Source organism: Cucurbita pepo, chromosome LG08 (genome assembly GCF_002806865.2).
Source record: "Cucurbita pepo subsp. pepo cultivar mu-cu-16 chromosome LG08, ASM280686v2, whole genome shotgun sequence".
Lineage (NCBI taxonomy): Eukaryota > Viridiplantae > Streptophyta > Magnoliopsida > Cucurbitales > Cucurbitaceae > Cucurbita > Cucurbita pepo.
Window position 1 is genome coordinate 7,971,371 of NC_036645.1, and position 25,977 is coordinate 7,997,347.

At 36.5% G+C, this 25,977-nt stretch overlaps 5 protein-coding genes across 9 annotated transcripts in view; 1 reads left to right on the top strand and 4 right to left on the bottom strand.

The window, feature by feature from the left end:
• Positions 1–2,002: 2,002 nt before the first annotated feature.
• On the bottom strand, positions 2,003–3,764 carry LOC111799579 (probable ribosome biogenesis protein RLP24). Its single transcript, XM_023682964.1, has 5 exons — positions 3,595–3,764; positions 3,090–3,203; positions 2,703–2,816; positions 2,473–2,609; positions 2,003–2,381 (listed from the first exon to the last, which is right to left on the bottom strand). Exons 2-5 carry the CDS (start codon positions 3,168–3,170, stop codon positions 2,207–2,209), a joined length of 507 nt encoding a protein of 168 aa, XP_023538732.1. The 5' UTR covers positions 3,171–3,203; positions 3,595–3,764; the 3' UTR covers positions 2,003–2,206.
• A 5,614-nt stretch (positions 3,765–9,378) lies between these two features.
• LOC111799917 (flocculation protein FLO11-like) lies at positions 9,379–17,243 on the bottom strand. Of its 3 annotated transcripts, XR_002815934.1 has the most exons (8): positions 16,420–17,243; positions 14,421–14,522; positions 13,859–14,113; positions 13,401–13,514; positions 12,861–13,313; positions 10,717–12,654; positions 9,927–10,101; positions 9,379–9,824 (listed from the first exon to the last, which is right to left on the bottom strand). XR_002815934.1 is itself a non-coding variant. In XM_023683437.1 (7 exons), the coding sequence occupies exons 1-7, from the start codon at positions 16,798–16,800 to the stop codon at positions 10,087–10,089; spliced, it is 3,252 nt and encodes a 1,083-aa protein (XP_023539205.1). In that variant the 5' UTR covers positions 16,801–17,243; the 3' UTR covers positions 9,386–10,086. The 3 variants fall into 3 exon arrangements, 2 of the variants coding, with proteins under 2 accessions (XP_023539205.1, XP_023539204.1); XM_023683437.1 differs by having other exon boundaries at positions 9,386–10,101; positions 13,407–13,514; XM_023683436.1 differs by having other exon boundaries at positions 9,386–10,101.
• A 942-nt stretch (positions 17,244–18,185) lies between these two features.
• Positions 18,186–20,660, top strand: LOC111800633 (ribosome production factor 2 homolog). The gene is made up of 6 exons (XM_023684420.1): positions 18,186–18,414; positions 18,578–18,781; positions 19,460–19,705; positions 19,777–20,019; positions 20,105–20,170; positions 20,354–20,660. Exons 1-6 carry the CDS (start codon positions 18,346–18,348, stop codon positions 20,492–20,494), a joined length of 969 nt encoding a protein of 322 aa, XP_023540188.1. The 5' UTR covers positions 18,186–18,345; the 3' UTR covers positions 20,495–20,660.
• A 447-nt stretch (positions 20,661–21,107) lies between these two features.
• On the bottom strand, positions 21,108–24,028 carry LOC111800632 (heat stress transcription factor A-3-like). Its single transcript, XM_023684419.1, has 3 exons — positions 23,772–24,028; positions 23,173–23,655; positions 21,108–22,335 (listed from the first exon to the last, which is right to left on the bottom strand). Exons 2-3 carry the CDS (start codon positions 23,653–23,655, stop codon positions 21,238–21,240), a joined length of 1,581 nt encoding a protein of 526 aa, XP_023540187.1. The 5' UTR covers positions 23,772–24,028; the 3' UTR covers positions 21,108–21,237.
• Positions 24,029–24,796: 768 nt separating this feature from the next.
• The window catches only part of LOC111800315 (serine/threonine-protein kinase CTR1-like), an 8,059-nt gene continuing 6,878 nt past the window's right edge, over positions 24,797–25,977 (bottom strand). For 2 of the 3 annotated variants that reach the window (XM_023683949.1, XM_023683948.1), the window contains exons 14-15: positions 25,715–25,809; positions 24,797–25,617 (exon numbers count right to left, since the gene is read on the bottom strand). In XM_023683949.1, the coding sequence (XP_023539717.1) occupies positions 25,509–25,617; positions 25,715–25,809 (204 nt within the window). In that variant the 3' untranslated portion in view covers positions 24,797–25,508. The remainder of the gene's footprint in view (positions 25,618–25,714; positions 25,810–25,977) is intronic. The other variant, XM_023683950.1, reaches the window with a different exon arrangement.

A 25,977-nucleotide genomic window follows, 5' to 3' on the forward strand; every position in this document is an offset into this window, starting at 1 on the left:
TCCTTGAACGGTATAAAAGTCCTTAAATCTTAAAAAGTTGCTACTAGAATCCGCATAGGAATGGTCTACATGGTTCAGGGTTCATAACTCATAACTACTCCTCTTACTACAGGATGCTTACCTAGCCAACATTTAGATCCGATTCACCTAGCCAACATTTAGATCCGACTCACCTAGCCAACATTTAGGTCCGACTCAGCAATTTTTGGATATCAAACAGACCTTCCCAGCAAGTAAGACTTTTTTTAAAACTAATTGATCTATTAGGCAAGACTTTAGACTCATAAAGTTACGACATTATCCTTCACATTTGACATTACATCACACTTCTTTTCTTTATATAACATATTAAACCGACTTGTTTCTTCGAAATAAAATAATTCAAATGGTTGACATTTTAAAATATAGTTGGCCTAAAATGCAAAAGTCAAACTTCATAAATCTAATATTTAAATTAAGATCAAAATAACTCAAGTCTCCCGGGGCACATAATACTGATATTGGGGAAATGGTGGAGATTTTTCTTTTCAATATTCTTAAAAGTGTTTTTTTATTAATTAAATAATATTTTCAGGCATATTGGTAGCCCCATATGGTATCTTCTGAGGTAACTTAGACCTATTACACCTATTTGCTGGGAGATGGAAGTCTTCTTTCGTTTCTCGACTGTGAAGTAAGACTAAGCTCATTTGCTGGGAGATGGAAGTCTTCTTTCGTTTCTCGACGGTGAAGTAAGACTAAGCTCATGAACTTATTATCAGACCGCTCATCCTAATTTGTAATCCTGCATTCCTACTTACCATTGTGTGTCCAAGGCCAATTTCTAAGCATAGATCTTGACTTCTAAAAAATGATGGAAATGGGAAGATTGTTCGAGAAAATGGAGCATTTTAACACCCAGATATCAGTGAGATCCTAATGGGAAAAGACAATCAATGTCCATGTAAGAGCCAAAACGGAATCCCTAACTTTCAAACATTGGCAAGAATATAGATTCTATTGGAAGAAGTTCAAATTTGTAGGGGAAAAAAAAAAAAAAAAAAATTGTGGGCAGTGGATTAGAGTTGTGAAATGTTGTTCTTTACATGGGTGATACTTGTGAGTGTCTGAACCAATATGAAGAACTTAACTACTCACACGGAACAATTGTCTAACCCTAATACATTTAGTACAAAATCAAAATCTGAGAAGGTCATAGTGAAGAGATATGAAATGTTGTAGGCCTATTGCATGATTCTTAAAAGAAAGTCTAAGCCAAGATGAATGTTGAAGAGGAAGGGCTAAAAGATACATACCAGAACCAGTTGGATCCTAACAATTTGAAACCCTTGTGTAGAGCACTCCAATGGTCTAAGAACTGAGGTAGAAGATCCAAAAACAGATTTAAGCAAGAATTAATGAAGCTAAAGAACATGATTGGATAAGTATTCTTGCCAAAAAAGCGAACTCCAAGGAGGTGATTGGAGGAGATGGAAGTATCTATCTATGGTCAAAATTTCATGTCTAACTATGGTGATCAGAACTGCGCATAATAGAGAGAGAAGTTTAGAGGAGACTTGTTTGTAACGGCTCAAGCCCACCGCTTGCAGATATTGTCCTCTCTAGGCTTTCCCTTTTCAGGCTTCCTCTCAAGGTTTTTAAAACGCGTTCTGCTAGGGAAAGGTTTCTAAGGTTTTTAAAACGCGTATGCTAGGGAGAGGTTTCCACACCTTTCTAAAGAATGCTTCGTTCTCCTCTCCAACTGGTGTGGGAACTCACACAGTTGGTGTGGGCTAGTTTCTTTGCAATTAGAGGAACAAGCAAGAGGCTTATGGGCTTTCTCCTCACAGGCAAAAACACTTCTGGAAACTAAAACCAGTGGGTGGGGTGAACTCCTGTTAGTCATCACCACCTATAATCAATCTATAGAATAATCTCCATTATGAAGTAATTATTAACACCCTTTTCAACAAAATGTAAGCAAGAGATATGCAAAAATACAAATAAAAACAGTAGTAAGAGATGATCCAAGAAAATCTTTCATAAGTATCTGTATTTAAAGAAAAACACTCTCAAAAGAACGTCAACATAACAGCCATGCTTGTGTAGGACAGACAAGGATGAACTACCGCGCATTGTCGTGCACAAGAATTGTGGCAGTTAAAGCTATGAGAAAAAATAATTACGACAAAAATATTTGATATAGTGACATAAGAGAGAAACAAACTCATTCTTCCATAGGCTGATTTTTCTCTGCTTGTGATTGTGCCACCTTGACTTGGATTTTTGGAAGAGTGAGGGAAGGATCCTCCTTGAGAAGAGCAGGTGGTTTGACCATACTGATGCTCTGCTCCAATTCCTTCCTTGCCTCTTTGAGCTCCTTTCCTTTCTTTCCTTTCATCCTGTAAATGTCAACAATCCCGAATTACACCTCTAGCAGTATTCAACAAACATATAGGCATAAAACGAGTGGCAATGGAAGAAGTTTAATACCTGCGTGCAATGTGCCTTGCCTCCCTTTCGGCTCTGACTTTGTCGATCTTCTTAATAGCCCTCAATGTCTCTTCTGTGAGATTCCTGTCATATCTCTCCGGCCTATTGCGCTTCCTCTCAAACTCAAAAGTTGAATCCTGGATAATACATGTGAAACAACAGTTAAAGAGACATCAGAAAGTTTGTAGTTGCAAAACAACTTGTTCCTAAATTTAATCGAGAAGGTTTACCTGTGTCATATCCTTTCCATGCAACCTCCTGTATGCCTTGGTCCATTTAACTTTACGGGGATTTCTCTTCATCTTGAAATTCTTGTGGCATTTAGACCGACAAAATCTAAAAATCTGCAGAAAAATTATATCAGGAACATTGAGTTCCACACTATCACTAATTCAAAAGCTCCACAAGAACAAAAATCTATTTCTACAGGCTAATATGCATAGCAAACAATGGACCACGAACAAGCCGAGATAGAATAGGATGGTATTTTCATACCATTCCGTAAGCATTACACGAGATTGGCAACTAAAGAAAATTTTAACTCGAGAAAATACAAGCAGCCCAAAACATGAAAGTTTGCCGCCTTTAAGAAAAGAAAAACAACATTACACGCTTACCTTCGCATCATTGCGAACAAACTGAATACCATGTCCTGGATATACAGTGGAGGAACAGAACCAACACTTCTCTAACCTCATTCTTTTCTTGAACAAATAGCAAGCCTAAATTTCCTGCAACAAAATGCACCGGAAAGAGAAAATCAAATGAACCGTACCTTATATGTTCAGAAGGGCGACTGAAAACATAGAAAAAACTCAGCTAAGAAAGCTAACAATTTCCGAAATTTAACATACATCCACACCATGCGAAACTCGCACTGCGTACTTAGATTTTAACTAAAAACGCAGATTTATATAATGATAATTTGTATGTTTAATAGGACTTGCAACACTTCGAAAAGTCCTAATTTTCCATAAAGCAGTTTTTTCTTTCCATTGCTATTCGGAAATTGTTGAAAACAAATGAATTAATGAAAACAACTCCTCCATCCTATCATTAGACAAGTTCTAATTTGCGTTTTTCAAGTGAGAAGAAAGGCATAGATGGAGATCGGGAGATTACCAGTCAAGAGAGTAGAAAATCAGCGCAGATTAAACCCGCTATGAGGGAGACTATGGCGCACGAGCGAAAGAAAGACGGCGAACGGGAGAGAGGCGTCGGCGACACCGAGTAGCCCAACGGGAGGGATAGACGGTTTGTAAAAGAAGAAGGGTTTAGGGTTTCCTCTTTCTTTTATTTATTTATTATTTTTTTTTTCTATTTACACAGCGCGCTGGGTATTTTCTTTTTATTTTTCTAAAGAAAAATAGCGTGGCATAGTGATTTACGAAAATAACCCCAAAAGCTTAAGTTTTGGAAAGATAGCTCATTTTAAAAACAAAGCATTTTTATACCCTTTGACTTTGACCATAGATCGAAAAGACAATTTTACCCTTTATCTTTTCAGTGTCTCGATAGATAAAATCACTTCAATAGTTGTTGTAATCGATTTATTGCCCACGTCCATAACAACTGTCACCTCAATTACTGTCTCCTTTGTTTTTAAGCCCGAAATTAAAATAAATAATTTTTTTTATTATTTAAAACTTTAAAATTTATTAAGACGAATGATATTAGATAAAATAAACGACAATAATAAACCAAAACAAATTAAATTAAATTTGAGGAGAAGAAAATAAAGAAAATAGGAAAATCGTACATAAGGGCATTTTTGTCTAAATCCAATTATAAAATCGTATAATAAAATAAATAAAAATTGGCTTACGCATTTTTTAAATATATATAGTATAATTAAAAAAAAAAAAACAGAACTCTACGGCCCAGTCAAAGTTAGGCCCATTAAGGCCCAAATCGAAAGGCTGTTGTCCACAAAGCTACATTGGGCCTTTCGTTCTATCTTCGGCCCAATCAGCATAACTTGTTATAAATTGCATCTATTTTCATAATTATATAAAGTAGTAATAATAAGAAAGTGACGATTTATTTATTTATTTTAATCTAATTTGGATCATTTAAAAATTTAAATAAATGATGTTAAAACGCTGAAAATTGGAATAATAAAACATAATAATAAAATTAAGTAATAAAAATAAATTATAAAAAAAAAAGGGTTAAAATTAGAATTTAGCACAACAAAAAGGACTGAAATAGACAGCAATCCCATCAAAATTATTTGGACAATTGCTAAAAATCAGATCCTCCGAATCTCACTTTTTCCAGAGCCTTCCCCATTTTTCTCCGCCCTATTCTTTATTTCCAATATAATATCTATTTTTAATTAAATAAAATTACTTAATTTATTAATTTACATAATTTTAAAGTTTATATTTTTCAAGAAAATTACTCCCAAAGTTGTTGTCGTATCCACATCGCAATAAACTAAGTTGATATCAAGTGATATGAACCAAAAGACATCAATCATACAATATATTTCAATGAAGATGTTAAAAAAAGATTGTCAAAATTATCAAAAGATGTTTCAATTCATGCCAAAGAATGTAGTTTGATTGTTATAAATTTTGGGTGGGTTACAATGTAGAGTTACTGTTAAGACTTTTTATTTACTAAGTTACATTTACATAATTGCTAATTATAGTCATAAAGTATGAATGTTACAATTCTTGGAATACCTCTAATATTTTCATTTTTTAGGCTATAAAGCCAAATGTTGTATTTGTAAGGAGACTTTGAAGATATAGTAAAAGAAGCATTTGTGCTTTTCTTTAGCCAATGGCTAAGTTTCTTTGCAATTTTATGTAGTTTAGGTTGCATGTAAAATCATTCAAACTCGACATGATCAATCTTGCTTGTGGAGTGATTCGAATCTCAAACAAGTGTTCTTGTTTTGAGATATTTGATCAACAAGAATCATTCAAGTCAGACATGATCGATTTTGCTTGTGGAGTAAATCGAATCTCAGACAATATTCTTGCCCCGAGGTAATCGGAATCTTATTCCTCTCGTATTGATTCCCTATCTTATCATCAAGTTTATGTCATACGCGATTTTTGGTCATTTCGAACGAGAATTGAGTTTGCATTTTTATTTATTTATTTTGCCATTTTGTTGGGTAAACAAACTTAGAGGAACCACATGATCGTAATAATTAGAAATATACGCTCCTAATGTAAGAATTTGGTCGGAGGTTTACATAACTAAGGTGTTGAGATAATGCGTCAAGCTGATTAATAAAAAAGAAATTCACGAGGCTTAAGTTAGTGTTTAAGAGTGAAACAATATCAAATTGACTCGATTAGAACCGAGTCGATAGGTTTCTATGGTTCTTAAGAGTCTTGTGGTTCGTTCTTGTGAGTGTGGACTCAATGGTTCGAAACCTAAGAGATACAATTTAAAGTAATTTTACGATATTTAAAGGGGTTTTTAGGGTTAGAAATGGTGATGGGATTTGATTTGTTTATGAGTGAAAGAAAGAATCAAATTCGGATTTGAGTATTGAAGTGTGTTCGGAAACTGTTTGTCACGTGCATCTCTGAAAGATTAGAGAGACAAACAAATAAATAATGAGGAGAGAGAAAGCTTGTCTGGTTTTGGCCATGGCGGACAACTGTCGTCCATGGCACTCCCCTAAGCTTTGACTTCTCCAACAACTTCCTTATTTTCTTTTTTTTTTTTAATTAATTTTTGCGAGATAAACAAAATATTAATCTCTCGCGCGTTTTAAAAATTGGGACCACACCTAACGAGTTAAAGTAGACAATATGTGCTTGCAATGGATTTAACTGTTACAAATGGTATTAAAGTTGGACATTGAACAGTGTGCCACCGAGAATGCTGATTTAAAGACAGATGAACAGTGAAAAACCAACATTTAATAAACAAATCAATATATAATCCCAATAAAAAAAAATAAAGAAATAAAGAAATAAACCTCTTTTTTGGTTTCCCTTGGTCTTGAGGTTTACATGAAACCCTAAAAAAAAAATCATAAAAGTAACAATCGTTTTTTCCTTACTTTAACAAAGCATATTTTATTTTCTTTTTTGCCTTGTCGTGTCTTTTTTTGTTTTTATATTTTTTTATTATATATTTTTTATACTATTTAACATATAAGTAGATATTTTATTTGAAAAATGAATGATATTTAAAATATAAAAAAAAGAAATTAACAATCTAAGCTCACTGTTAGTAGATATTGTCTGCTTTGATCCGTTACGTAACATCGTTAGTTTCATGGTTTCAAAACGCGTCTACTAAGAAGAGGTTTCTATACTCTTGTAAAAAATGTTTCGTTTCTCTCTCCAACTTATGTGGGATCTCGCAATTCATCCATTTGGAGGCCCAACATCCTCACTAGCACACCATTTAGTGTTTGGTTTTGATACCATTTATAATATTGTGAGATCTCACGTCAGTTAGAGAGAGAAATGAAACATTTTTTATAAGGGTGTGGAAACCTCTCCTTAGTAGACAAGTTTAAAAATCATGAGACTGACGACAATATATCACGGACTAAAACGAACAATATCTACTAGCAGTGAGTTAAGACTGTTACAAATGGTATCAGAGTCAGTCACCAGACGGTGCAAAACACTAATCGGAGTAGGACTAGACCCTCTTCATAGTAAACATATTCTAAAATCGTGAGGCTGACAACGATACGTAACGATAGCAATGAGTTTGAGCTGTTACAAATGGTACTAGAGCCAGTTATTGGGTAGTGTGCTAACGAGGACGATGACCCTGAAGGAGGGTGTATTGTGAGATCAAACATCAGTTAGAGAAGGATAATAAAACATTCTTTAAAAGGGTGTGGAAACCTAACTAACATCAACATGTAATAGGTCAAAATAGACAATATCTATGAGCGGTGGAGTGGAGTTAGAACTCTTACAAAGTGAGCATGGCCCACCAAAAGTGTTGGAATTTGTAGCATTATTGGCATATTTTAAGCCCATAACTGCCTTGTTTGGGTGTCTCCATGTGACTTGAAAAAGGCAACATAGACACAATCTCTCCCTCTCTCGCTTTCCTTCTTCTTCTTCAAAACACTGAAGAAAATGAACCAGAGCTCCCATGGCTTCTTCTTCATTTTCCTCCTCCTTTCCCAATCAGCCACTGCACGTTTCCTACCAACCAAACAAGGTAAACCCACTTCAAAAAACCCTTCCTTTTTCACTTCCACCTTCCATTTTCTCACCCTTTCTTGCTCTTTCCCGGAAAATTTGCAGGTTTTGAAGAAACCCACCACAAGCTCAGCCATGGAATGATCCAAGCAGATTCATGGCCAGATTTCCCCCAAGTAAGTACCCATCATCTCTCTTCTTTTAAGCTTTCTTCTTTGGATTTTAATGGCGGATTTCCCTTTCATTTGTAGACAATAAGAGAAGAAGATGAAGAATGGGAGAAGACAAGGATGATGTTAGAAGCACATTTGGATTATGTTTATACACAAAATGAGAAGCCTTGAATTATGTTTATACAATTTTCATTTTTTTTTTCTACTCAAGATATGTTTTATGCACATATATCCAAAAATATTACAACAAATGTTGATGTTTTCATCATCATTTCATAATTATATGAGGAATATAGTATTGTCTACTAATTTCTTTTTCTTTTTTGGTTTTTTTCTCTAGTTAATTATATTAAATTTGTGATTTTATTTTTAAAAATTAGCTTGTTCTAGAGACCCGGTTCTCGAGTTTGAGGGAAACTTTTTACTTGATCCCTAAACCCTAAGCTCTAAAATCATTCGAAAACTAGATATTAAATAGAAACTTTAAGTATATTATACCGAAGAAAACAATAGTAATGATTCGATGATATTCATTACTTCTTTTCTTTATTAAAAAATAATATTTGTTCATCCATTCAATCGGGTTTTTTTTTTTTAAATTGTAAGATAAGCATGACAAAAAAAGGGAAAATTCGAGTCTAAGTCAATCGAGCTACAAAATTGAGAAAAAAGTGTTAAAGTTTTGGAGATAAGAAGGGAAGAAAAGTAATAAGATTGAGACATAAACAAAGAAACAATATTGAAAAAGTAAAATTTACTTAGCATAGATTTGACAATTCATTTTAATAAGGAATCTGTCAATGGACACTAAAAAGTTGATGTAGTTTTTCAAGTGAAAAGCCATCAGCTATTAGCAATAACCAATAATTATTGAAGAGATAAAGGAAGTGTTTTCTAATTTTTTCATTCCTAAAAAAAAAATTACCCAATAAATTTTAGAAAAACGCCTTAAAAAATTTATGAAAATTATTACCCGTTTGATTTAAAATTACTTTTGAACTTCTTTTGAACTTTCAAAATTTTTGACAAAAAAGTTTAAAATTACTTTCGTTCAAAAATTTTATTTGACTTTAATAAATAAGAAATAGATCACGAGTTTATAAATAAGAAATATCGTTTAAATTAAACAAGAACTCATATTCAAAGTGAACATCGAGTTTATAAATAAGAAATATCGTTTAAATTAAACAAGAACTCATATTCAAAGTGAACATCATACAATTATGGAAGTCGTTTTTCCTGAACGAGCCCTCGTGATTCCATTCAAAATTAGGAAAGAGTATATATATATTTTTAAAATTAAAAATATTGTTAAAATTTTGAAAAGTTAAAAAATTAGCCCTAAATTTATTTTACATTATGGTTGTTAAAATGAACATATAATAACACCATGTTCTCTAAAGTTGCACACAATCTTTTCTACTTCATTAGAGGCAAGAGCAGATCAACTTTAAAAACTATTTAGGAGGGGGGTCTGTTAGCCTGAGGTAGCAATCATATTTTGTACCTGCTATAATGGGCACATGAACCTGTGTCCAAAGGCTGGCAAAAGGTTATGAATGCAAGGAATTTTACATGAGTCAAATCACTTGAATCTTTTCAATGCTCTAATGGACATTCAAACACAAATGTTATCATAATTCCACAGTTCATGATTGTTGAATACAATTATTGTGATAAATCTGCCATAAGTATAACGATATCTGCCATGCCAAGCTTGTCCAATCAGCCAAACAAGGTGGGGGGCAAATGATAGAAGCAAAATCCAACATCATCATAGTCATATCCAGACCCGCAAGACAAGTGAACAACCCTTATCAAGAGCTGGAGAATCCTAAACAACTCTCCATTACTGTCTACGCAGAGCTAAGAGAAGGGAAAGTTACAGGGAAAAATAAGTAATGGTGAACCAAAACCACTTTGCTAGTTCGTCGTCGATAGAGATGCGAAGCAGCCAGGACTAGGGGTGCACTGCTTCATATTTATAACAGCAGATATTGATGTTAAGTGAAAATTCGCACAAGACGGTCAAGATCTGAATAAAAATGATCATTGCATTGATGTATTCTCAACTATATATCTTTTGTAGGCAAAAAACAGAAGGAAAACAAAAAGGAATTTGGAAGCTAGAAAATACCAGTATAGAGCTACCACTCCCCTATAATCTTTTTTGGCACTCAACAAAACTATCAAAAGCGAAGCACTCGTACTCATACTCCCTTTTCGTAACCCCGCCGATTGCATGAGCAGGACGTCCCACCAGAGTTGTTCCTCTATGACGTTTTGCAGTGGAAGCATCATACATCCATTTCCTGTAGGTTAGACACAATGTAAAGAATCTTAGATTAATAACACGCAAATTTTCAGTGTGCAAAGAAGTGTCAACCATCAAGAAAATGCATGCAACCTCAAGCACAGCATCAATACAAGGCAGGGATGCAGATTTGAGCATATTTTCAGTGTGCAGTGGCAGTCGTGTCAAAATGTATTGACACGAGTAGGCACTATATCATGTAATTTAAAGGGTCTGCTTTATAGGTCCTAAATGTCGGTAAAAAGAGCTCACAATGGAGAACTAAAAGAACAAAACGATTATGATTCAGGTGTTCCATTGATTGAATGGCAAGTAGGATCTCAAACGGGGAACAAAACACTTGATTCTACCAACCCAGTTCATAAAATAGGCTCTACCTTTTCCCTGACTTTACCAGTCCGCTGCTATAGCATTCAGCAGTATGTTTGGAAGATTAACGAAAATATGATTTTGTAAGGCTCCAAGTCTCTCTATCGTTCCATAAAAGAACATGAAGGAAATAAAAAAAAAAAAAAAGAGTCTAGGAACAACACATAAAGTCATCAGGGAGACCATTGGACGATTGTAAACCCAAATCAAGTCCTGCAGAAGTATAAAGAATCAAGAACATTACCATCTTAATATCAGTTGCCAGTCCCAAGTCATGTAGTGAACTTTCAGTTATACATTTTGTGTGAACGATGGGTCCTCTAGCAACTTGTTCATTTGTGCTTCCTATCTCACTAACCGCTGATGGGATGGTGATATACATTGCTCCTTTGAACATCCACTTGTCCAAGTCATGACTATAAAAATCTTCAAAAAGTTCACCACATAAAACACAGACCAAATGATCTTCATCTGCAGGTACCATTGGCTCATTAACTTCTTCCATCATGTCACACCTGTCCGGAGAAGTGGCAGCATCATGTAAGAGTATATCATTTCCAGAAATCCAATCATCTGAACTTGGATACCATCTTCTTGGTGTCCTATTTGAATTGTTTGCCTCAGTTCTTAATGTGTGCCACTGCAAGTGTGTATCCAACTGTTCTTCAAGTTTCAGTCTCAGACCACAGATCTTACATTGATATGGAATATCGTCGAAGAGTCCACTGATCACAGATGGCTGAAATTTTCGAATAACATGTGAACTAAATTCAAAGCCTATGAGGTTGGTTATCTCAGTTGTGGCAAATGGAGGTGGACTAGTGGAGCTCTTAGCAGCAGCTTTTGAGGATGATTCAAGTATCGTAGATGATTGACTGGAAGAAGTAGCGGGGATGGAAGGAACTGGTACAGAACATGTCACAGCATCACCTAACTTCAAATTTTCAGGCTGTGCAGGCATTTGGGAAGTTGCACTATTTGTTAATTCTCCTTTTGAAGCAGATATAAGGCCCTTTGCAACCAATGAGCTCAAAAGGTTAGAAATTGGGGTAGAAGAGTCGTTTACCACATTTGAAGTTTCCGTGGATGCACTAGTCATAGGAGATGAGGGTGAAGGTGGATCAGATGGCAACGGAGTATCTTCTACCTTAGTTTGAGATAGCTTAACCAGAGCTGACGGGCTTTCAAGAGGACCTAATGAAGATTCTCCCGCAGTCTTTGGCTCTGAGAATGTCGTCTGAGTATGAGCAGGAGAAGACCGGCTTGGTAGTGGAGGTTTGACGTTTGAATGGGGTTGCATATTTCCTGCATCTTGGAAGCTGATATTCTGCTGCATGCTACTGGCTATTGAATGGTTGGAAAAAATTCCACTCTTCATTACGGCAGCCAACAAACTACTAGTGCTTGTCTCTCCCAAAATTTCTGCAGGTAAACGAACTGGAACTGTCCCAGCTGATGAAGGAGGTCCAAAATCAGTGCCTGGAATAGATACTGCATGCTGTCTTGAAAGTTCGGACTGCCTAACATCAGGTTTTAGTGACTCAGATAAAGAGAACGGCTGCCTGGGTTGAGAAGTAGGTATGGAGGAGGCTGCAGCTTGACGGTCCTGAGGCTGTGGTTTTTTAAGGTTATCTGACTGAACGTTGGGATGCCGACCAAGGGAAGCATCCTGTAAATGCCTTTTACGTGGGTCAAGGTTAGAAAATGAAGAAGTTTTATGGTTGGGCATTTGATGAGGAATATGATCCACTGACAATGGTGAAGGGGGACGTTGATGCAAGGGTGGCTGTCCAGATGCGAATGCAACATTTCGTGATGGAAATATTTGCTGGCCTACAGTCCCAATGGACCCTGAACCTCCCTTGTTCAGAAATTCATGTCCTGAAGCTCCAATATTCGACGATGTAATTTGTGGTCGACCTCCCATTTGATCCACAGAAGAGTTACCACCTGACAGGGCAGTAAGAGTGGTACCATATCCTCCCGACTGAGCTGAATTCTTTTTAGGAATCCCGCCTCTCAGCCCATCCAGAGACAATGGCTCCTGCACTTGCCACATTGATGACCTTTGCTGTCCAGAATCCCCCAGTTCTCTCTGCTCAGATGATTGTGAATCACTGGAAGCTTCTCTATCAACACTTCCCCCAGTATCTCGTAAACTTAATAGCTTATTTTCAATACCCTGCACGTAGAAACAAACTCAACAATAAATCACATAAGACATGGTCAATTGTTCACAGTTGGCAAACCTGAAAATGCACAACAACAAAAATGGAAGTATGTAGCAATCACATTTTTCTCTTTCTAATGTAACTAGTGCAATTATTGGTATTATAAGATATCATAGACCAGGAAAAAGTGGTTCCCTCAATTATATTCAAGCTTTACCGAATTATCTGAATCCTCAGGAGTCCATTGATCTTTCCCAATGCTACTGGCAATGGCAGATGCACTATGACCTGTCAACATAGAGTTCATTTCACCCCACATGAACTCCTCTTCCTCAGAGTTCTTCCAGTTAGTAGACAATCCTCGGTTGCTGCTGCTGCTTGAAAAATTTTGCGTGGGCAGTAGACGTGCACCAGTGTTTGCAGACCTGGGTGCAGGATAATTTTCATATCCAAGCTTGATGTTGAACCCATTTCTTTGGCCAGATAACTTCTCTGCCAAATTGCTACCAGTTGTAGACCAAGGTTTGTCTCGCCCTTCATCAACAGCCCTTCTTCCGATACCTGGAGTCCTCGAAAGATCGGAACCATATTCGTAATCTGCATATGCAGCCGTGATGTTCTTCTCTTGTGCCATATCATTTGGTGCATCTCTAAGTGGACGCTGAATGTCCTGCAAGATTTATACCATGGTGTTGATCATGAGGGAATTAAAAACTAATGACTAATGTGAATTAAAAAAAAAAAAAAAAAAAATTACATGCACTTTAATTGAAGCATCTGCCCATGGACGTCCAGTGCTAATTTTGGCTTGGGCAACATCCTGAGTTACATTTGTAGTTGCAATAGTAGCATCACTAGTCATTCCTTTCACCTGCTCCACGTAAAAAAAAAAAAAAAAAAAAAAAAAAAAAAAAAAAAAAAAAAANTTAAAAAAAGTATAGTTAAGTACCCTAGAAACAAATCTATTTCTACACACAATAGAAAATGAATGGGTTATTAATTTATGTCAATGGAAAGAATAAAGACATCATAGTTTGGATGAAAACAGGAAAACATCACCAAGTATCAGTTGTGTACTTAATCTAGAGTATGGACAACAGATTCTCAGATTAAAAGGTCACACTTATAAAAGCCAATAATGACTTCAATCTATGAGAAGGACAAATGAACAATTGTGAGGATCATAGCTGATAGTGGAAACAGAACTTCACTAACCCTGCCCGACTGTTGAAGCCGTTGTCTCTCTATATACTTGGGATTTACATGGATACTATGGGGTGGACGTTGTGACTGCAATTCTGGCTTTGAGGATATGGTCCCAGAAGAAGAACCACTGTTGGTTATGAAGCCAAGTTCTTTCTCGATAACCTGCAGTGTTTGAGGAGGAAACACTCCTTTCCAGGTGCCAAAAAGATGTCTCATACTTGTATGTACAGGAGAGTCAACTTGCCTATAAGCTTTGCAGAATACCTAGAAAAGATAGAAAAAAATATTATAAATTTGGGATAATCGATATACAATGAGTAGTAATGAATACTACTATAGAATTGTTGTACTTGATGGGACGCAGGTTACTGGTTAAATAATGCTGGAAAATGACATAAATGTTGCTATCTTCATATCAGTTCAAGAAAATGAACAATGATACTGAAAAAGCATCGAGGAAGCATTCTGAAGCATTACTTAGTGTAGACACAGACATACAATTTATTTCGTTCCGCAGGGGGGAGGGGGGAGTGTCTCTTGGTAGGGAGAGGGCACAGAACAAAAATCTAACCTCGGGCAGCTTTGCTGCAAAGTATTTTATGTAGTCTCTTCCAATATTCTTCACAATACTGTCCAATAGATAAAGTGATGGTAGCTTCTGCTCACTGGAAACCTGGCACATATATAAGAAATTAATATAGCATCAAGATTGCCAGATGAACAATTGACAATTGTAGGGCCAAACATAAATGCCCCATAAAAAGGAATTGAATTCTCATCAGCAAGCATATTGTACATGCACATGCATCCATACACACACACAGAAACAAGTTACAGACTGCTTCAAACAATGTAGAGAAATGACCTTATGTAACTACCAACAACAGTCATATCCAGTTTTAGAGAGAAAAATAGTACAGTATTACGATGCATATCATACTAAAATAAGAATACATAAAAACACATATAGATGTGCATCGAAGTGTTCATACACATAACCTGAGATAAATATGACAATATATAATATTTGTTTGGATCTTTAAATGAGGGAGAAAGGTTAAATCTTAGGTGCCAAGGCAGCAAATCAGTAACTCAATTCATCTGTCAAACGTGATTGGAGATAAATACTGCACTACTGTTGTATTTGATGGCTAATCAAGCTTCAAGGCAGCAAATACTGCATTCTCTTGAAATATTAAAATAATCTCCTACAACTATACAAACAAGTTAACTGTTCAAAATTTTTCCGGCAGCAAACTAGTAACATGCATTGAATCACAGGCCACAATGCACGCCACACATATCAAGGGAATCAAACCTCCAGCAGTCTTGGAGATCATCGTTATAAAATAACAAAGAAGTGGTAGAACAATAGTTCTAGTGCTCAAACATTACTCCAGAAGCATACACAAGTAAGAGGAAATTAGGAGCAAAGTAACCTATGAGAATCACATCTAAGGTTTAAGAACTGGTGCGTGACTATATCCATTTCTGCTAACTGGAACAACATAATATGTGGTGCACAACACATTAAAACTCACTAATCCTTCCCTAGTAGCATTTCACATTGCAAGCTTCACTAGGACTAGGAGAAGAGAAGAAACTCCACAAAGCCCCTTAAAAAACGGGATTAGCATGATAGGAAGACCTAAGGCATCAAAACTTCAACTACAGTGCAGTCAAACTAGCAACTCCAAGCGGAGAAATTTTGTGCAACATTTTTTCTGGTTGAATAGAGAGCTTCTTTCAACATACACAAATTCACAAAAAAGCACGTGAATTTTATCTACTATCCTAGCTCATCAAACCTGCTAAAATCTTACCAGATCAATGATCTATCATATAGATGAAAGATTTTTAGCTTCCTGTCAAAATGGTATCACCTGTTAACTCAGATCGGTGCTTATATTTCAATTGGTAGTTTTATTGGGTACAGATTTATTTATTGTCCATGAATAACGGATTTAGCATCAATTTAATTAACAGCAAGCCAACAAATATAATCATCAATTTCAGTACACAAGGGAGTCAATCAATTACAGAAGACAAGCTCCACAGCCGTTCAACTCGATTTATAAATTAAATTTGCAATTAGCTCAATATAATCAACCTTATAAGAGTAACTAAGATATCGTCGCAAAGTCTCATTTGATACCAGCAGCCTGAATGACAGCCACACCAAAACCACCATTATCACAACACCTCCTATTAAAAACAAAGCTTTTACTAATAAAAATCAGGTAGTTTCAAGTACTAAGATGATAGCGCATTAAGCAACGTATTATAGGAGGTATTTATATATTCCACAACCAAGACATTGCACTTTCTACAAAAGACAATTGAACTCGCAGTATAAACTCATGGATTTCATTAATACCATTGCACTTACAATTTTACTCCTGCACGTCAACAACAAAACATTTTCTGTATTTCCTCTTTTCCTTCTATACTAATTTCCCATACAGTCATTCACACAAAAAGTAGAAAAAGAAAGAAAAAAGAAAGAAAAAGAAAAAAGATATATCAATTAGAGGAATGCAAAACGCTGCTACAGTTTAAACTGGGTTCACCTCAAGAATGTTGGCGCAAACGGTGGCAGAGATGGCTTTTGCAGCCTGGAGATTTTCACCCGCGATTATGGTCAAATTCGTGATGATTGGTTTCGAATTGAAAGTCAGCTCAGCAAGGGCTGTTCTGTATTGGCTGACAAGCTCCTGATGCTGCAGTGGTTGAGGCTGATACCCCCCTCGACCAGAATCACTGCTTCCCGAATCTCTATCACTTGCTCGAAATCTGGGTTGCACAATATTGGTCCCCGAACCAATTGGTCTCTGCGGAAACGGCCGGCCATTAATGTTCCCACCGCGCTCAGCCTCATCGGCCAGTCGCTGCTTCTTCAAACCCGGTTCCCTCGTTCGATCGAAAGGTCTCCGCGAGCTCTCCATTTCCATCAGCAAAAGCGAAATAAACCAAAACCCTAATCCTAAACCTAATCTAATTCCAATTCTCTGCAATTACATCCTCGATACAAAAACGAAAACAAATGAAAAAAAACAATTCGACAACATCTCAATAACCTTTGTTCCTACCAGCGACACGTTCGGACAAAATCAACATGAAAATTACAAAAAGAAACCCCACTGAACACTGAAATTGTACAAGAGAGCACCAGAATAAACCCTAATCCTACCAAAATTACAGAGAACGAAGAAGATTTACAATGATTACTAATAACAAAAACAGCTAAAATTTGGCGGAAGGAATACTATGAACCGGGAAGAAAGGGGAGCTTTTGGATTGAGATTCAGCCTGGCTTTGTTATAATAGAGAGAGAGAGAGAGAGAGAGAGAGAGAGAGAGAGAGCGCGCATAAAACGCTTTGCCCCAGTTTCAGCTGTGTCCGATTTTTTCCATTTTCTTTTTTCTTTTTTCTTTTTATTTCCTTCTAATTTTGTTTAAACAAAAATACTTCATATTTAGTAAAATTCCCTTTTATCGAGTTTTTATCTGATGCGGTCACGACTATCAAGAACGATGAACCACTCATGTGGCGGTGTGGCGGGAGATGACGAAAGGCTTGGGGGTGTTTTGGGCATTAATCTAAAATTAAAAAAAAAAACCAACATAATTGAGAATTTCGTATATGCCAAAAGAGTTAAATTAAAATTTTAAAAATTAATAGTCAAATTAATTTTGAAATTGTTGAAATTTTAGTGTTAAAAAATATTTTTAAAAATGTCTTTAAATTTTAAAAAAATTTATTAATACCTTCATTAAAAAAAAATTTAAAAAAATTTAAAAATACTTTTCTAGTTAATATTATATTTTAAAAATATAAATAAAATATTAAAAAATAACATTAAAACTATTAGTTTTTTTTTAAAAATAGGTTTTAAAAGATTTTTACTGGTGTCTATTTTTTTTTTTTTTAGAGTTCATTTCTAAACTTTTAATTTTATTTTTTTAAAAATGTATGGGTATTAACGTCATTCGTACTTTGAAAATATGGTAGTAACCATTATATTAATGGTAAAAATATTTTTTTAAATTACTAATACAAATTTAAAATATTATTTTTAAAACACTTTTCAAAAAAAGAAAGTATTTTTTAAATTCTTTCCAAGTTTGTGGTATTTTAAAATAAATATTACTATTTCACTTCCATCCATAACTATATATATATATATATATATATATATATATATATATATATATATTATTATTATTATTATTATTATTATTATTATTATTATTTTGAAATTTGGAGGTTATTATTTAAAATTATGAAAAAATATATATTTTTATATGATATTTTTAAATAAAGAATTTTGCCGAAACTCCCCATTTGCCCCCAAAACCCTAACGTTCAGGACGACCACCTCAAAAAGTTCACCAAAATCGGCGTCAGCTTACAGTCGCCGGAACGGTCGATATTTCTCTGCTAGTTGAGCAACAAAACCCTAAATCTCATCTCTGTTATCTCATCGGCCGTGGACCATGTTGAAAGTTAGAACTCCCAAGAATGGTAAAGTTAAACGAGAGCTTGAGAAACGTGCTCCCAAACTTGTAAGTTCTTGCATTCCCGGATCTGTATATCTCTCAATGCGTGTGGAAAATGAGAGTGTCTGCTTAATGATTGATTTAAAAGCATGTCAAAGAAGTTTTTATGATCTTTTCAATTGTTGTTTTTTTCTGTATTGTTGGATTAAGTTATTGACTTGAACTGCAGGTTGAGACGGGGAAGAAGACGCTGATACTTCATGGCACTAAAACGAGCGGCGTGTTGAATGAAGTATTGACGGAAATTTATCACCTGAAGAAAGAAAGTGCCGTGAAGTATTCTCGTAGGAATGAAGGAATTAAACCATTTGAAAATGGCGGCGATTCATCTTTGGAATTTTTCTCTCTCAAAACTGATTGCAGTATTATCGTGGTGCGTAACACTGAATGATTTCAGTTTTTAATTACGATTCATTTTTCCCATTCGAAGGTATTTTATTTACTGTTCATCACAAAGAATGATTTCATGTGATACTAGTTCCAGATGCGTAGAGCTTTGTGTAAAACTTGATTTTTTTGGATGAGCACCTCTAGTTTTCCCCTTAATGATCTTTAGATGTCTTCAATGATCGAAGAACTTAGCAGTTCTAAGACAGATGAACCTATGTAAATTAGCATAGTCATGACGTGCATTTTTTTTTTTTTGGGTAAGTTGAGCTACTAAGAATTTTGAGATCTTCAATTCATGACGCTGTTGGATGATGAAAGTCCCACGTCGTCGGCTAATTTAGGGAATGATCATAGGTTTATAATCAAAGAATACTGTCTTCATTGGTACGAGGCATTTTGGGGAAGCCCAAAGCAAAGCCATGAGAGCTAATGCTCAAAGTGGACAATATCATACCATTGTGGAGAGTCGTGTTCATCTTATCTATTTTTTTTAATTGGAAAGCCTTTGTCTTCATGGGTTCAAGTTCTGTATCTTTTTTCCTCTGCTATTATAGAATATGAGAGCAGGTACATTGCTTGACTCCTAAATGTCCATGGTAACCAGCTTCTTGCTTCTATGTCTCCAGCTATTTATTGATGTATTTATTGCACCTCTTTGCAGTATGGTTCTCACTCAAAGAAACGACCCGATAATCTTGTAATAGCGAGAACCTATGATCATCACATCTATGATCTAATTGAGGTTGGGATTGAAAATTTCAAGTCAATGCATTCTTTCACATACGATAAGAAACTTTCTCCACGTGTCGGGTCAAAGCCTTTCATTACTTTCATTGGCGAAGGATTTGAGAACGTGGAAGAGCTGAAGCATTTAAAAGAAGTTTTGCTTGATATGTTCCGTGGAGAGGTATAAAACCCTGCAGCTTTGCCTGACTTGAACGTGAATGTTTAGATATTAAATATCTATGTTCTTTGCAGGTTGTGGAGAATATAAATCTTGCTGGGTTGGACCGTGTATATGTATGTACAGCCATCTCACCAAATAAAGTATTTCTCACTCATTGTGCACTGCGAATGAAGAAGTCAGGTTCAGTAGTTCCTAGAATGGAACTAGTTGAAGTCGGTCCTTCAATGGATTTGGTGGTTCGCCGGCACCGGCTGCCTAGTGATGGTCTAAGGAAGGAAGCCATGAAAACAGCCAAGGATCAGGCTAAGAAGAAGGTTTAATGGCTATCTCTGAAATGAATTACCTTCATTTTGTTTACTAAGCTGTTTGTCTAATCTTTATGTGTTTACTTTCTTCTAGGAGAAAAATGTGAGCCAGGATGCAATTCATGGCAAGATTGGAAGGATATATATTCCTGATCAAAAGGTATCTCCCTCTCTATCTGTATGTGTTCTCTCCAACTGTCACAATGCTTGCATATCCAGCTGAGATTGAAAATGTTTCATGTTATCAAACTCCACACGTTCATCACCAAAATAGGAACTTAACTACACCTCGCACAGTTCTGTCAGTCATTTGAATAATTCAATACTCAATTTTGGCTCATAGGTTGGAGATGTGGCTCTACCCGACAAATCAAAGGGAGTGAAGAGAGAACGACGCGAAGCGAAAATGAAAAACAGAGATGACGTGCCAGCCTCTAAAAAACCAAAAGAAGATTCAGAAAAACCAAAAGAAGATTCAGAATAGTTCAACTCGTATAATACTGTTTGATCCAAATCTCTTCTTACTAGAGTCGCTGTTATGAAATGCATAGTAGCTTGCCAATTATGTGGACAGAGCAGACACTATTTATTTGCGTGTATACAATTTTGCCTATGGTTTCCAATTTGATTTTACATGCAAACCTGCCTTTTATCATCTTAAAGCCTTCAGGTTTTTGCAGAGTTTGGCTGTGAACCTCATTGGTTAGCAGGACACAGAGTTGTTGTAGCAAACAGAATGTGCCTTCAACCTCATTGGTTTCTCCCTCTCCTGTCCCCTCTTACCCCAAGCTCTTCACATCATACTGCAAAATCTTCGATTCTCTGTGGCTGAGAAGTAAATCACAGCAGACTGAGGGCAGGCGTTCTGCAACGCCCGTGTCATCGCGGTCGCATCGGTCTCATGGTTATTGATGATCATTCTTCCAGGAGCTCCAGTTTCTTGTTGGATAGGATGCCTGCACAATGCATCACACTCTGTGTTCAATAGTTAAATGCCTGCAACTTCATGTATTGTTAGCAAGGTGAACTTGAAATAAAAGCAGCTCACAAGGAACACACAACCAACCTATATAAGCTCCGGAAATCAGAGAATGAAATAAGGGAAGATAAAATGGAAGTGCATAATCAATTCATTTTCCTAGCAAATCATTCAATCTAAAGTTCCATTATCTAGAGATAACTAACATTCCTAGCGGCTGCAAATGTAATGGCTAATGAAATCTGTGATTATTTATCCTCAGAGTCGTCTGTGTTTTCGGGGCAAGCTCGACTATCTGGATCATCAAATGGGAATCCAGAAGCTGACCATGTATTCGTGTGTGAATCTCCAGCCTGCAGCGAACCTAAGTCCCAGAATGGCGACAATCCGCTAGAACCTTGCAAAAATGGATCCTCAAAATCGACTGGATTGCTCCACAACTCGGTGTTTGAACTGGACGTGCCAGTATCGACATTCAAACCCGTGGTCCAAATTTCTTCTGGTTTAATGACATTTCCAGTTCCAAGATGTGAGAACTGTTGAATACTTTCTGCCAAAGAGACAAAGTAGTCAGGATTGACATCTTGTGAGGGACTCCCAATAGCCTTTCCCTTGGAATGTTGATCCTCCATTGACATGTTTGAAGGCTCTACACTCAGCTCTGTTGGTTTTACAATTCCATGATGGAATGCTAATTCCTCAGACGTTATTACATCCCTAGATGGATCATTCTCATATTGAAAACTGGACATGCTTTCTGGAATTGATCCCAAATCTCCAGACACACCCTGCAGAAGGTAAGCAGCAGGTCCTTCAAGCAGGCTTGGATTCAGTTCCGGTGTGGCGAGACTTCCCCAATCCGGTTGATATTTCACAATCTGCCCTTCCATGAACGGAGTAAAACCATCGGTTTCGTGTTGATGCTGCTTAACAAATTTCCGTTTCATCCTTGGGGAATCAATATCTCTCTGTTCCTTCTTCTTCTGCAGGCGGAATAAGAACTCAGGATTTTGAAGCAACTTTGCCAAAAAGGAAATCATCTGGTTCTGCTTCTGCTCGGCCGATTGGAGGCGTCGATTCACCGTCTTCACATGCTGGGCAGTTCCCTTCTGCTCCTGCTGCAATTCAACAACCTCCTGCATTAACATGCTCCTCTCTTTCTTTAACCTCCCAATCTCATCTTCCAATCCAGACTTCCCTGGTCCAGTGGATGGCCCTATCAAACTTCCAACCTGCTGAGAATGAGGTGATTTTCGCCTCTGAATGTTCTTCAACAAGTGTCTCTTCCCTCGTTGGAAGGCATCATTTGCAAATTCCCACTTGTCTGCATCAATCTTGCGGAACCCCTGAATTCAATCCCCAAGAGTTACTCAAATCATTGAATGAACACAATCACAAGTACAACGGCATGCCTAAGATATTGCTACAAACAAGCATAAGCATACACTGACACCCACAAGAACGTATCATACAACAAAACTGAGAGTCAGAAGTTTTTCTTGCACAGGGGAAGCTCTACCTCCCTTTGTAATCTCTAATCTGTAAGAGAATGGATTAAATGTAAGCATAGCTACATGAACAATTTGACCTGATCCTACCTGCTGGAGATGGAAGTCCTCAGTCCCCTTCACACAGGGAGGGGAGCATTTCTTCAAGCCTGCAATATCAAGCAGTAAAGAGGCCTAGCAACTCATACATTATCTAAGGAACTAACAATATGATGAATTAAGGTACAAAATCACAGTAATAATACACAGGAGCTAAAAAAATGACATAAATACACCAATCCCATGAAGAAAACCCACCACTGGCTTATACTAGAGTGAACCAGTAGAAACAAAATGAAGTAAAAGGAACTCTGAATTTCGTTAATTGAAAATATTGTACAGAAGCATGAGAGTTCAGTTTAGAACACCGCAAGAAATATTACAGAAGTACAAATAGTCATTGACAAGAGGAAAAACCTCATCCCTATCTGCCAGCAATTGACTTTGGCAAGCCATCACAGAAAAAGAAATAAAGAACAAATAAAGAAGTCAAAGAGTAAACAAACCAAGCGGTGAAAAACAAGCACAAATGTACAAAGAAACAAGAGGCTTACAAAAGGAGAGGAGAAAAGAAAAAAGGGAAAAAAAGATCATACAGACCACAGCAGCCATTAGAGGCTATACTGTAATACCCACATAAGTATTTAGCTGTCTGACAAAACTGGAGAAGTTGTTGTGCTTGAAATTAGATGGAAGAATCACTCTAGAAAACTCCACAGGATCCCAAACCACAAAACTCTGCCCTGCTGAACCCCAAGACACAATCGGATCAAGCGCAGGATCCTCAACAAGATCAAAGGTCTTCCACAGAAATGGCGGAACTAGCTGACCGTGAAGGCCTTCTAGAGGTTGAGGCACATCAGTACCCGAACCCCACATGGACAATGGATCCGACGCTACTTTATCTGGTTTCGGCATAACGTCGAACAGGTTGTGTGCAGAAGAAGATGGCATTGGGTTTTCAGCCCAAGAGCCTCCGCCAGTCGGAGACGAAGAAAACCCAATGCTCATCATCAATTCAGGATCAGAAGAAACACCAGCAGCATCAGAATCTGACTGAGCAGAAGAAGAATTCGCCCCAATTGGAGAAACCGAATCGCTCTCCTCTAAGGGATTCATCTATTAAACCCCAAAATACAGTTTCAAAACGAAAAGGGAAAACCCAACAACGAATTCCTGTAATTGGGCAGGTAAATGGAACACAGAAATGGAGCAGAGTATATATAGAGACTTACGCCGACAATGCATTCGATAAAAATCTGGGGAAAGAAATTCAAAGGCGGTGGAGACAGTGACTGTGAATCGAGTCGTAGCTCTACAGTTGCGTCGTTGCTCGTGCAGGGACCCCATTAAGATTGAGCCAAAAAGTTGTCTTTGGATTCTCTGCAAATTTAAAGGAAGAAAACGCACAGAAGACACCGACCGACCTTCGTTGATCGGATCGTTTTCGCCGAAGCTGCGCTATTTCGGAAGGCCGTTATTGTGGTTGAGGGAAAACGGAAACAGGGGGTGATTTCTTCAACGCGGGATTTTAGATCTTTTGTCCGTACGGTTTTTTCTGGACCGGTTGTTTTGGTTTGAAAGCGACGCTTTGGACCGGGGCCTTGCTTAAGGACGAAGTTAACTCCACTTTGTCAGTTGATGATATTCCCTTTTTTTTTTTATTTTTTATTTTTTTTATTAATCTATTAATCTAATTAATTTTTTTTTAAAAAAAGAAAATTATTGGTGGGCCATTAGGTGATTTTTTGGAATATGCCCATTTTTTCTTTCATATTTTTTAACAAAGAAAATATAATAATTTTAATCGAGAAAAATATAAACTTTTTAATTATTTTTTGTTAAATTTTCACTAAAAATTACTAATTGATTATAATAAAGCACATATAAAAATATTTCAAAACTTATAAATTTTAAATAAAAACAAAAATTTGCATAAAATTACACTCAACTCAGTTTTATTTGAAGAGCTCTGAATTTTTTTTAGCAAATATATGTTTTATAATAATTCATATAATTTTTTGAAAAAAGAGTAAGAAATTTTTAAATATTATCAAAATCATCTATTTTCAAGAAATTAAAGAACAGAACATGCACCCAACCCAAGTTGAAGTTCAGAATATTATAGAGAATTTTATGATATTAATTTAAAAATAAAAATTCATTCAATCAAATTTCAAGATATACACACAAATGATCAACAATAGAAACATTTGACGAATCAATCCAAGTCAGCTTACTAATGGGATGCCCTAACACGTTACAAAATTTCACTCCGAATTTCACTGATATTGGAAGGCCGGGTATTCTTCCCATTCAAAAATCTTTTTAACAAAAAATTAAACCTTTGAATATTTGTCAGAAAATATCACTCATGAGTACTGGTTGATTGAATGTTTTCAACTGCCTGTTAAATAACAGTTATGATACTCTCCTAGGTAACAGGCCAAGCAACACGTTTGACTGAATATATGATTGTATCCAGCCACAACTAATCACCAGTATGTACAAAATTAGTTACCGGTCCCGGTCCTAGTCTCGGTCCCGTCGCGAAATAAGACCAATAGATATACAATCAAATAAGGGTGTGGCTTGCAATAGGCTGACATGGAGTTGAAGCTTCCCTATCACAGTAGGAAAAAGGTTGAAGCTTCCTTGATTGTGGGACATTGAAGTGATCCACATTCTTATGATTTCTCTACATTTTGATGATCCTGAACTGAGAATAAGCTTGTTGAGGTTACGTGGCAGTCGAATTTTCGCAGCAGTTCTCCGTCCCTTCGCAGAAACTCGAGAGATGCACAGTACAAGATCTTAGCTTGAAGAAGGGAACTACTAGTAATGACAAAATGGAAGATTTGGCTAAGAGAATCAGAGATCATTTGGAGTATCATTTTAAATGCACCAGAGATCTCTAAAAGAATTCTGTAATTAGCAGGTGAAAACGTCATGCATTCCCATATTCCATATTGTCACATAACTGAGAGTGTGTCTGCACGGCCTTGTTGAGATGGTGCTTGTTTAGTCATTGGCTTCAAGGTTTCCATTATGCTGGAGAAAGATGGACGTTTCCACGGCTCACTGCAATGTTTTCAGTTACCAATATTAATGGGAAAATAAAAAATAAAAAAAATAATGCAAAAGAGCCAAAGATTAGAACTCAAGGTGAAGAACTCACTCGGCCCAGCAAGCCACTATTAAGGAAGCCAATTTGGGATTTACATTACGTGGGATTTCAAGCCTTTTGCACTTAAATCCAACAGCTGCAACAACCTATGCAACAAGAAACTGTTACAGATCTAGCTACTACAAGTTCAGCTGATAAATACGATATGCAAATTGAAGTATATTTATACCTGAACAAAAATGTATACCACAAACATGTAAATCCCACACATCACATAGGCGAAGAGTGACGGGGGGGGGGGGGGGGGGGGCTCT

Bases quoted from the DNA above. Each gene is read 5' to 3' on its own strand.
- LOC111799579 (XM_023682964.1), bottom strand. From the start codon at position 3,170: ATGAGGTTAGAGAAGTGTTGGTTCTGTTCCTCCACTGTATATCCAGGA. The intron at 2,817-3,089 runs GTAAGCGTGTAA...ATTTTTCTGCAG, and splicing joins TTGTTCGCAATGATGCGAAG to ATTTTTAGATTTTGTCGGTC. The intron at 2,610-2,702 runs GTAAACCTTCTC...TGTATTATCCAG, and splicing joins ATGGAAAGGATATGACACAG to GATTCAACTTTTGAGTTTGA.
- LOC111800632 (XM_023684419.1), bottom strand. From the start codon at position 23,655: ATGAATCCCTTAGAGGAGAGCGATTCGGTTTCTCCAATTGGGGCGAAT. The intron at 22,336-23,172 runs GTGGGTATTACA...GATTGAATTCAG, and splicing joins TCAGACAGCTAAATACTTAT to GGGTTCCGCAAGATTGATGC.
- LOC111799917 (XM_023683436.1), bottom strand. From the start codon at position 16,800: ATGGAAATGGAGAGCTCGCGGAGACCTTTCGATCGAACGAGGGAACCG. The intron at 13,515-13,858 runs GTTAGTGAAGTT...TACGTGGAGCAG, and splicing joins GGCTTCAACAGTCGGGCAGG to GTGAAAGGAATGACTAGTGA. The intron at 12,655-12,860 runs GTAAAGCTTGAA...TTCTACGTGCAG, and splicing joins CTGAGGATTCAGATAATTCG to GGTATTGAAAATAAGCTATT.
- LOC111800633 (XM_023684420.1), top strand. From the start codon at position 18,346: ATGTTGAAAGTTAGAACTCCCAAGAATGGTAAAGTTAAACGAGAGCTT. The intron at 18,782-19,459 runs GTGCGTAACACT...ACCTCTTTGCAG, and splicing joins CTGATTGCAGTATTATCGTG to TATGGTTCTCACTCAAAGAA. The intron at 20,171-20,353 runs GTATCTCCCTCT...TTTGGCTCATAG, and splicing joins TATATATTCCTGATCAAAAG to GTTGGAGATGTGGCTCTACC.